The sequence below is a fragment of the Vigna umbellata genome, chromosome 11, assembly GCF_029865625.1.
Source record: "Vigna umbellata cultivar VRB3 chromosome 11, Vumbellata_1.0, whole genome shotgun sequence".
NCBI classification, from domain to species: Eukaryota; Viridiplantae; Streptophyta; class Magnoliopsida; order Fabales; family Fabaceae; genus Vigna; species Vigna umbellata.
In genome coordinates this window covers 33,403,358-33,414,543 of record NC_142175.1, presented here as the reverse complement: position 1 = coordinate 33,414,543, position 11,186 = coordinate 33,403,358, and the positions used below count along the sequence as shown (strand labels likewise).

At 32.5% G+C, this 11,186-nt stretch overlaps 2 protein-coding genes across 2 annotated transcripts; one reads left to right on the top strand and one right to left on the bottom strand.

Annotated features, from left to right (window-relative positions):
• The first annotated feature begins 831 nt into the window (after positions 1-831).
• Positions 832-2,685, top strand: LOC124835896 (PPPDE putative thiol peptidase family protein). The gene is made up of 3 exons (XM_047310927.2): positions 832-1,445; positions 1,618-1,905; positions 2,312-2,685. The coding sequence occupies exons 1-3, from the start codon at positions 1,310-1,312 to the stop codon at positions 2,530-2,532; spliced, it is 645 nt and encodes a 214-aa protein (XP_047166883.1). The 5' UTR covers positions 832-1,309; the 3' UTR covers positions 2,533-2,685.
• A 2,702-nt stretch (positions 2,686-5,387) lies between these two features.
• LOC124835937 (defective in cullin neddylation protein (DUF298)) lies at positions 5,388-9,856 on the bottom strand. Its single transcript, XM_047310972.2, has 10 exons — positions 9,592-9,856; positions 8,820-8,904; positions 7,333-7,407; positions 7,218-7,254; positions 6,931-7,014; positions 6,743-6,803; positions 6,315-6,421; positions 6,144-6,209; positions 5,690-5,825; positions 5,388-5,605 (listed from the first exon to the last, which is right to left on the bottom strand). Exons 1-9 carry the CDS (start codon positions 9,665-9,667, stop codon positions 5,724-5,726), a joined length of 693 nt encoding a protein of 230 aa, XP_047166928.1. The 5' UTR covers positions 9,668-9,856; the 3' UTR covers positions 5,388-5,605; positions 5,690-5,723.
• Positions 9,857-11,186: the final 1,330 nt, after the last annotated feature.

Here is an 11,186-nt window from a genome sequence, read left to right as displayed (position 1 = left end):
AACTTAAAACGTACAATTATGTGATGTGTTACATATTCTTTTGTGTTGTAATTGTAAAAGGTGTGGATTTGGATCATTGTTTATGCAAAGATATCTTCACTTTAGTTTTTGCTTAAATATACTATAATTATGAAAGGACATCAACATTGTTTCTTTATCCTATCTTTTCATAAAGTTTTTGCGCAACTTATATAAAGATAATAATATTTTTAAAATATTTTTTTTGACAATATTTTAACACTATCTATGTGTCATTATGTGATTGGTCTAAGTATTTATGGTTATTATTATTGACTGTAAAGTAATTTTGGACAAATTACATAATAACACGTAGATGATACTAAAATGTTATCAAAAAATATTGTGAAAGTATCATTATTCTAATACTATATAAAAAAAATAAAAATTTACTTTTTATAATCATTTTATCTTTATATTATTTATCAAATGAACACGTAAAATCGTATCTATTTACTATTTACCACACCCACGTGATAACCCGTTAGACCATGATTGTTATCACCCATAAACAAAAAACAACCTAATTAACAACCAATTCTACCACTTTCTTAGGTCAAACTCACTTGATTTTTTCTATGTTGTTTTGACTGACTTAGGATAGAAGATAATTAGTGTGTGCCAAATACCTAATTAAATTCTTTAATGAAAAAAAAGTTGTTAATTAAATCCATTATCATATGTTGATACCCCACTCTCCTTTCCCGGAAATTCATCATCACGCTCTTCTTTTCTTTACTTTAAGATCAAAACTCCATAAAACACTAAAAACGAAGCACTCTTCGTAATACATTAATATATATACATGGAACCCCTCACCCATACGCCATAATTATGACCAAACGTTACTTTCTTTCTCTTTACAAATTCTTTTCAACACGATCAGATCCTACACCCAATCCCACACCAGCTCATGCTTCAGGCACAAACGTAATTTCACTCCAATTCCAAAACCTTCATTTATAAATACATTTTCATGCGTATGTAACACACTATATATTCTCCCAATTCACACACACACGCGCGCGCGCACCGCCACCGCCACCACCCACCGCCGTGGAACCCACTAGCTAACACAACCAGGCTTTTCTTCTTTCTCCTCATTCTCGACAACCCATTTTCCATTTCCTAGAAATTCGGATACCCAATTGGGAAAAGCAAACAGCTTTGCAGATACCATACTCTGTGGTGAGAAAAAGCCTCCACCTTCATTTCGTATTGGACTCTGCTTTTTCTTCCGCGTGGAACGGCGATGAAGTAGTTGGCGTTTTGAGCAAAACGCCGCCGCAGAATGCTGTGCAGGAAGAGCTCCAAAAACGGTGTCGCTTCGGGATCGGTCCCGGTGTACCTCAACGTCTACGATCTGACACCGATGAACGGTTACGCTTACTGGTTCGGCCTCGGAGTTTACCATTCCGGCGTGCAAGGTTCGTTTTTTTTTTCTCTCTCTCACTCACTCTCCACCCCTTTTGAATTTCCGCAAGAACCCACCTCAGATCTACGATCCGCAACGAAAAAAAGGTTTATGGGTCGCTCTCTCTCCTCTTTATTCTACCAAAAATTAATTTTTTTTTTTATTTGGTTGTTGCTGTGGTGCAGTTCACGGCGTTGAATTCGCCTTCGGGGCTCACGAGTATCCGTCGACGGGGATATTCGAGGGGGAACCAAGGAGGTGCGAAGGTTTCACTTTCAGAAAAACGATTCTTATCGGAAAAACCGACATGGGGCCCGGCGAGGTGAAGACGGTTATGGAAGAACTCGCCTCTGAATACAGAGGAAACGCTTACAATCTCATCACCAAAAATTGCAACCATTTCTGCAACGCTGCGTGTCTAAGACTCACCGGAAATCCGATTCCAAGTTGGGTCAATCGTCTTGCCAGAATCGGTAAGTGGTAACTCACTATTCACTGTTCACTGCTATTGTCACAACAGCAGCAACAACAACAACGTTAACCCAACAGAACCTGTTTGTTCTTTCTTTTTTTATCAATAAAAAACTTTTAAGTGCTGTCTATTAATCTATTAATCCATTAATCCGTCACCGGTCGTTTTCATCCCAGGTGTTATTGTTTGCTTGCATAAATTTGAAATTTGAAAATCGTTACAGTGTGGTTGTGCTGTTGTTTTTTTGGTGAAATTGTTGTATCTGCAATAAAAATATTCAATGATGTTGGAATTGATTACAAACACGACACCATTCCTAGAAAATTTTAAATATAGTTCTTGTTGACTTTGAAAAACCAAAAGTAGTTGAATTTACGTTGACATGGATGAATTGACGTGTTTTGCAGGTTTTTTGTGCAACTGTGTTCTTCCTGTGACACTGAACTCAACAAAAGTTAGGCATCACAGAATGGAAGAGAAGCCATGCGAGGGAGAGAAGGAAGCTTTGGCGAGTGAGGGAAAGAAACCAACTTCCACACCATCCCCTGCGAGAGGGCGCAGGGGAAGGAGTAGAACCCGACGCCCACTCCCTCCTCCTTCACCGTTGATTGTTGGGTCTTCTTCGTGATCTTCATCAACGCCCAAAATCTTTTCTTTTTCATTTTGATTTGGCCAATCACAGAGAAGTTGCTCGATCGAAGAAAAGCAACAGATTGGATTCTGAGTTTAAAATTGTTTTTCTTCATTCTTTACATCCAATAACATATAAAAATACCAGCCAGGAATCCCGCGTTCAAAATCTGCTTTTTTTTCTTTTATGCTTCTTTTTCTTTTAAAATTAAAGAAAGGTCCCACTTTATAGGAAAAATAAATAAATTTTGAAAGTAAAAATATAAACAAAAATAAAATACAAATATGATTTTTTAATATTAAATACCAAACATATTTAGCTTGTTTTTTTAGTAATTTTTTATTAGTGAAGTTAAATTCTCGTTTCTCTGTTGAAAGACTTGATAGAAAAAGTCGATGTGAGAAAACAATAATAAACAAAACCTAGTATTACTAAATCAATTTAATAAAAATAAAGTTTTGTAAGATGTAATATAGGTCACAATTTTTTTTATAAAGTGAAAGAACTTCCATTTAGTTTACTTTACTAACATGTGTTATTCACATCTATATCATCAACTATTTATTTTATTTTATAACAAAGAATAAAAAATCATATGCGTCAAAACTAACAAATTAATTTTATAATGAAAAATTGAATTGAAACACATTTTTCACTTTTAAACTTGAATTATTAAATTGAGAAATACGAATTTAATCATTTACCCTTTTCTACTGTTATACATGCATTATAATATGCAGTGGAAGCAACAGAGTGGAAGCAACAGACATTATGTTTCTCTTTTCTTTGTGTCGAACTCGTAAATGATAATGAACTAATGACAAATTAGAAGCTCCATGATTTATGTTATGTTACAGACATGGTGAGATATGCATAAATCACATAATGTAATTCTCATTGGTACGTGAGACATAAACTACACAAGAATTTGGTGCTGTCATTTTCTGTCAATCTCTGTCCCTATTCTTCATTTTCTTTTTTTAGGGTAATGACTTTTGCTATTTGGACTTTCCACTTTTTCTTCTAAAGGAGCTATTCGAGTCAACAAAGCTGCATCTTAGAACACCAACTTTTGACCACCAAACCAATAATGCTTTTCTTTTCTTTTTTTCCTTTTTTTTTCTCTCCAAACATTTTTTTTTCTTAGCTAAGAACAATAACACAACATGATTTCTCTTGAAATTTATTATTATTGGATTAAATATTTGGTTTAATCATCTCTACTTAGAGTAATAATCTCAAATTGGTTCTTTTTTATGTTTCATATCAATGAGATTTTTATTTTGTAAAAATTGTAACAATTACTATGCAATGGGTATGTTATTTTTCTATGATTCATAATTACACGACTGAGTATATCTTAGCTTCGTGTTTAAAATCTTGATACGGTTTTATTATTAAATTTTAGATATTAATAAATATTTTTGGACTTGTAAATGTTTAAATTATTTACTCTTTTTTATTCTTTTTAATTTAAATGTTAATTTGAATCATCATTTTGTACCAAAAAATATTTAACATGTTAGATTAAAGAAATATATCTATTTATTTTTAAAATTTAAAAATTAAAATATTAGATAAAAACAAGTTTAAATTTTGCATACTCACACACATATTTAAACTTTTGTTATTTTAACAGAACTTGGTGAACAAATCAGATCAAGTAACCACACGCTTTATATTGTTGTAACGTAAAATTTATAAGCGCTTTTTTATAGGGGATTTGGTAACCATAACATAACATGTTTAAATCCTTAATTGGTTAATCTATATTTTTTTAATTTTAATGATGTTACTAAATTTAAATTTAAATATGAAATGAACAATGTAGTAAAAGAAATAACCATCCTACCTGAGCTTGTAAGTTACCAAAATGCATGTTAATTGTTATTTTCAGTTAAAAAATATACATTAATTACTTTTTCATTTAAATTAGTTACCATTTTCAAGAAATTAATCTCCACAAAGCGGTTGAAGTTGGAGATAGAATGTCCGTTATACTTTTCATGGTTATTATAATATTATGATTTACTGTTTTGAATCATACTATCTGATGGTAATTTATGTCAGAAAATTAATTTCAAATTAATTTAAATGTCAGAAAAAATAATTATAAGGTTAAATTTTTGTAAAATAATTTCAAATTACACAATGTTCGTTATATTTGCTTCTCCTACTCTTTTTCACCAACTCTTAAAAAAAGATAGTGATGCATAACCAAATGTGAGCTTAATTTTACTCATCAATCATCAATTTCTATTATTATATGATATAATATAGTAGTTAAAGCATTGTATTAATTGTCAAAGTATCGTTTCCTAGTAAAAACTTAAGAAGTCATAAATTTAAATTATAAAATAAAAAGGAATTTTTTACAGAAAAACTAAAAGAATTAAAATATAACTTAGCCAACAAATTTGGTTATTAACTTGTTTCATTCCATTCTTTCATATAAATTTCATAAACTCAAGTGTAACTTACATTTTTGTTTACGAACTTATGGATAAGTTAAGTTGCTTAATGCATTCTTTCACTCTTTTTCGAATATTTTGATTGAAAAAGAAGAAAAAATATATTTTAATACAATATTTTTATAACATTTTAACATAATACGCATGGCATTTTTTTTATGGATTCATTATTTATTTATTACCATATTAACATATTCGATAAAATGATAAGTCTGATGTCAAAATATTAAAAAAAAATCTGTATTAACGTATTATTGTCTGAAAAGAAATTATTATGCTTTTTAGCTCAAAAACTAACCTTGATTAGTGTACATAGAACTAGGAGCAATAATATAAAAGAAAATAAAAATGGTGAATAAGGAGGAGAAAATGAGAGTAGTGTAGTGAATGAAGTCATATTACTATTACTATGAGAAAGGGTGTAAAGCTTGTATATAGCCTCAACTGCTCCTATATAGCATATAATGGAAAATTTAAAAAGTAACAATGGTTTGTGTTTAAAATGCCAAAAATAAGAAACAATAATTTAATAAGTACAATAAACCAGCCACAAAACGCATCACTATATATTGTCTGTCTGATTTAGCTGTCGCCAAGCGCTGTCAAGTGTTCACAAACCAATTTGCATCAGTTAGAATATAAACTTCAAAAATCACAAACACCACATTGATGAACACACATACCTATGATTGCAGATAGAGAGAATCAAATGGCTTATCAGATTATTTTTTCCTTTTCTCGCACCCATTCAACGAAATTGTCCAGGATCAAGGGCCAGGCAAGCTCAGGATCATAGTCATCAAGGGCTGGATAACTTATCTGTGAATATATTAGATTATGCAGATGAGTTATAATTTAACTGCTAGATATATTATCTTTATTTTATATTTATCTTTTATCTTTAGTTAGTTTGTTATTATTTCTTATTTGTATTTTGAACTTAGTCCATATTTCTTTCTATTATAAAGAGACGATCTTGTTCGTATATTCAATACAAGAGAGATTAATCCCATACATAGTTTTTCACCGTAGAAAAGGATCCAGAGAAAACACATGAAGCAAACAATCATGAATACTTTGGAGTCAAAAAGGCTAACAAATATCTTCTCCTCTAATTAACTAACATGCAAGTGCTACCTCATTGCAAAAGCGGAAAAATCCCATCCATTGATCCATGTTTATGACCTTGTAATCATTTTGAGTCTGCCATAAATAGTAAACAATTAAAAGTCATACCATAACCAAATATTCCACAAATAGTAAACAGTTAAAAGTCATGCCATAACCTTTGTAAAAGCCATTACTCACCTTCAAATATTCCACAAATGAGTTGACTTGGGGCGGAAATGTTGAACCCAAAACAAGAGTAAGTAACTCACAAATACTCTCTATATCAATGCTTTTCTGTTTCTCCTCTGGAAAAATTTGACAGATTAGATACAGGACGTATAATTAATAATAGTTTAGAGGAACAAATATGATAACTCTTTATTGAGTAATCTAAGTTACAAAAGATTGTATGAATAAGAAGAGTTTGTTAGAGATTTTCTAACCAATTCAAACTAGCAGATAAGGGGAAAATAAAATAAAAGGTTGAGATCAGATGAATGTAAGCTTACACTATCTCAACTTTCTAGAACAATCACTTGAAATGTGAAAAATAAACTCAAACAACTTCGACGTAAATGGACAAAAAGAAGTTAATATTAATAAACAGAAAATACATTAAAGCTTACCTGTTAAACAATATTGGAAAGCATATGAATAGAAATCTGCAAAGTTTGATGGCCTGCTGACCTTTACAGGAGATGTCAAATTAAAATTGTTAGCAACTGAAAATAATTCCATCATAAATAAAATACGATGGCCAGAAACTAATTTCTACATGAATAATCAAAAAAGTGTATCACTTCAATAATTGTACCTCCTTTTCTAGGTCTGAAAGTGCCTTCCTCAATTTACTAATTGTATCGGCCCTCAATGCTTTTAAGCCTCTCCTCCACTCGTCCTACGAAATTTTGGAATATGTACGTGATTTCAGTATAAAGATGGTTAAGAAAGATACTGCCAAAACTACATGATTATGCACCAACCATCAAAGAAACTTACATTATATTAGTGGTTTCAAATATCTATACGTGAGTTTGTATTTAAAAATTGACATAATTCCAAAATAAGTTTTATGAACAATGAACATGATAATATACATACCAATGTAAAATATCCTTGCTCCTCAGCTTTCATTTTCCTGTAAAATTTTAAGATAATGATATAAGAAATTAATACTATGGTGTCGATTGGCAATTAAGTGTAGCAAATAACTTACCATGCAAGCATCAAAACCCTCACATCTGTATGATTAACCTCCATAGCAGCACAAAGTGTTTCGATTCCCTCTGGGCTGTAAACAAATTTATTAAAATATAATAAACCTGCTTTTAAAATGCAAACACCAGAGTGCATAAAAAATAGCACTTATACACCAAAAATCACTCTCACAGTTTAAACACGTTATTTCTTCATTTGATGTTTTTGTTTCTTTCGTTTTCCCTTAATATGAAGGATTGATGTCGACATGTTATGATCCACGTGATCCAACCCAAGGCACCGTTGAAGAAGGACCTCGTAGTACTTAAGTTGATATTACCTTTGGTGCAACTATCTGCTAGTACAGTCAAATTGGATCAAACTTTTTAATCCTATTACAACCTGATAACCATATCCTCTACCTCACAAGTCACCATATGACTCATGCATTTCCCTGTGCCAAGACAACTGCGGATTGCAATCACTCAAACAAACTGGTATACTAAATTTCAAGCTTACGTACTGAAAGCTGAAACCTAAACAAACCATTTCTACTCGTTAAATGAAGCAACATAATCAACAAGAAATTTCCTTGAACAGAGCCAACAGAATTCCAAACCAAAATAAATATCAAATCACTACTAAATGTCCCCATCCAATTGAAGAAACCATCCATGAAATTAGAAGGAAAAAAAGGGAGCTGCCATCACTAAATTATGTGTGAAAAAACCAGAGAGCCAGCATTACTTGAGCTTCTGACTTCCACTGCCACACTTACATCACAAGCTAACCCGTACCACCACTGTTGAGGGCTTCATGACATCTAGTTAAATATTCATTGCCCAAATTGGGAAACAAGATGTACCTGACAAGAAGCACAATAAGGAGACCTTTTGTAGCTGGAAACAAATGTGGCAAGCAGTCCATCACTAACCCTACACAACATATTCATAACGGCAGGACAGGTAGTGGGTAGGAAGAAATGATGGGAATAAATTGCCAGAAGTGAGGGGCAAGTTTTTGTGAGGAATTAGGTGAGATACGAAAGAAAGATAACCAAAGCAGCTGAAGGGTTGTATAGTCAAAGCAGATAATCATATATGCAATTCCGTCACTTACTACCAAATGTCTGATAATACAAGAATTTATCGAATTCTTTATACTTTCAAGTCTTACCCTGTTACCTTACAATCATATTTGTACTTGGAAACAGAATGAGTACTTCGGTATAATAGGAATAGGGCATTACTGTCATTTGTCCATACATATACCCCCTAAGCTCATATCTACTTGTGTAAATTCTCCTAGCTATATTAAATGAGATATACGCCTATAGCAGTTCGTTCAATAAAGGCAACTAATCATTGATTAAATGCTATCTACCTCCAGCCGATCAACGTCCAAGGTGTGAATCTTGAATTAAGAAAATGACAAAAGGATAATGCAATTCGATATACACACATTGAATGGAAGAAAAAAAAACATTTTTAGATGAAGCACACTTACTCAATCATCCCGGTTGACCCATTAGCAAATGAATAGAATAAACTATCAATTCGTTCAGATTCCTTCGAGCTTGCTTTACTTGAAGCTGAAAAATCATGTTTGTATGATTAGAATACCGAACAATAAACTGCTCTATACAAAAACTCTTGCTAAATGCCAGTCCAATTATGTTTGACCAAAGGCATAAACATGATAAAATAACACAAACATACACATGGAAGACATCAATGACCAGGCACTAAAGAGTTTGATTCTTGGGCCTCGTTCGCTAAATTAAAGAGGACTGATTGAGGTGTACCGTCCATGCTCAAAGTACTTAACAGCTTCTATCAGTCTTTGCTTGAAAAAGTACTAAATTGACTTGATAAATACAGGGGAAATACCTTTTCCTTCTTAAGATCTAAACTCTCAAGTAAGAATTCTATTCCACTAGTCCATACCCAACTACCAAAATCCCCGAACCCCACTGAATTATAATAAAAAAAAGAAAATACTCAAAATGTGTTCGTACAGAAAAGACGAAGACAAGTTCGTGGTCACGAACAGACAAGCAGAGCGGACCACGAAATAGGAAAAAGAACAAACTTTAAAAAGACCACAAGATATGCACATAAATTTCAATTAAAAGAAACACCAAGAACTCATAACCCGAGCTTTAAGAAGTGGTGATTCGAATTATTACTATGAAAAGAGGGAAAATGTTATAGAAGAATCAAAGAAAGGGTTAATTATGAAATAAAGGGGTAAAATTGAGAAATTGGGAATGGCGTACCGGAGCGGAAGAGATCGGTGGCGGTGGGAGTGGAATAGGATTGACCCGTCTTTTTGGATGCAGAAGAGCGTCGCATCTTCAACCAAAAATCCAGAAATGAAGACTTTTGAAAGGATTGAACGCGCCAAATTCAAGAGAGAGAGATAACCCAAACACGCGTTTTTCTTCCTTTTGCGTTCTCAGTTTCTGGTTCTCTCTCGGAGAGGTTGAGGATGATGACATGGACAACCAGAAGTTGGCTTTTATAATTGTCGTGGTTTTGCTGTTTCACATTGCAATTGACTTGTCAAGTTTTTATAATAGTAACTATAAAGACTAAAAATATAATTTATTAAGTTTAAGGACTAAAAACAAAATAAAAAATTATCTTGTTAAACTGTAAGGGCCGAATGAGTAATATTTTACGTTATATAATCTCGTAAAATTTTCAATTTCTTGCCTCATTTACATTTTCATACCTCATTAAAATGCACTCCAAAATCCTTTTTAGTAGAAGCCAAGTGTCGAGACGAGAGTTAGAATTTCGGAGAATGAAAAACAGGTGGCTGCAAGGAATTGGACGTTCGGTTTTGGTTGATAGAAGAAAAATCTAAGTTTCAAAAGTTTACACCATTCTCTGCATGCAACCATTTTCCTCTCTGATTTCCGAAACTCCATTTTCTCCTCCTTCTCACTACATCTCCGTCATCTTCTCCCTAAAGAAACACTTACCTTTTCTTCTCCAATCTCCGTTCAGACACCGTAGAAGCACTTTCGGCGTCAAGAGCTTCAGTTTGAACCGATCGGTTTCGGGTTATGAACTGGTAAGTTCTTTTTCTCGTTAGTCGTTCGTTATCTGGTACATGCAAACCAAGTTCTGGTTGCACGAGTTCATAGTCTCATTCTGAACCATTTTGGTCTATTCTTTGATTTTGGTTTGAAGAATTGTTGAGCGTTAAGGGTAGAAGGAAATTGTAGTTCAATATTCCTAACAACGTAATCGTCGAACGTTAGCTCTGTGGTAGAGGAAGTTTATTCTGATTCGTTTGAGCGTTCGTCTACGTGTCGAGGTAAGGGAAGCTTATTTAATTTAATTTGTATGTTTGTTGTGCTGCATGAACGTTCGTGGAGTTGCTAAATTAAAGTGAAGCATGATTGTTGAGATGTTTGGCTATATGAAATATGATGGTTGTTATATTCTGATGTATGAAGTATATGAAATTTACTATGATATGAATGTATGAAATTATGAAGATATGTGATGAGAATTGAATTGAGATAAATGATTTCTAAGTATGAAATTTCCCCTATGAAAGTGTACGTTCGTCATTGAACGGTCCTTGACCGTTCGGTTTTCTAGTGAACTTGGTTAGAATTAGATTCTTTCATTTGGGAATGATCCTAGTTGAGAACGAGCGTCTTCACTTTGAAATACTGTGCATGAGCGTTCGGCCAAGCACAATTGGTTATTGACGTTCGGTTATAAACTTAAGTGTGTGTGTATATATATATATATATATATATATATATATATATATATATATATATATATATATATATATATATATATATATATATATATATATATATATATATGTATTTGTATATTTTACTTA

Excerpts from the sequence above, each read along its gene's own strand:
- LOC124835896 (XM_047310927.2), top strand. The coding sequence starts at position 1,310 with ATGCTGTGCAGGAAGAGCTCCAAAAACGGTGTCGCTTCGGGATCGGTC. Across the intron at positions 1,446-1,617 it reads TTACCATTCCGGCGTGCAAG|TTCACGGCGTTGAATTCGCC; the intron begins GTTCGTTTTTTT and ends GCTGTGGTGCAG. Across the intron at positions 1,906-2,311 it reads CAATCGTCTTGCCAGAATCG|GTTTTTTGTGCAACTGTGTT; the intron begins GTAAGTGGTAAC and ends CGTGTTTTGCAG.
- LOC124835937 (XM_047310972.2), bottom strand. The coding sequence starts at position 9,667 with ATGCGACGCTCTTCTGCATCCAAAAAGACGGGTCAATCCTATTCCACT. Across the intron at positions 8,905-9,591 it reads CACCGATCTCTTCCGCTCCG|CTTCAAGTAAAGCAAGCTCG; the intron begins GTACGCCATTCC and ends ATGATTTTTCAG. Across the intron at positions 6,804-6,930 it reads TTTCAGACCTAGAAAAGGAG|GTCAGCAGGCCATCAAACTT; the intron begins GTACAATTATTG and ends TCTCCTGTAAAG.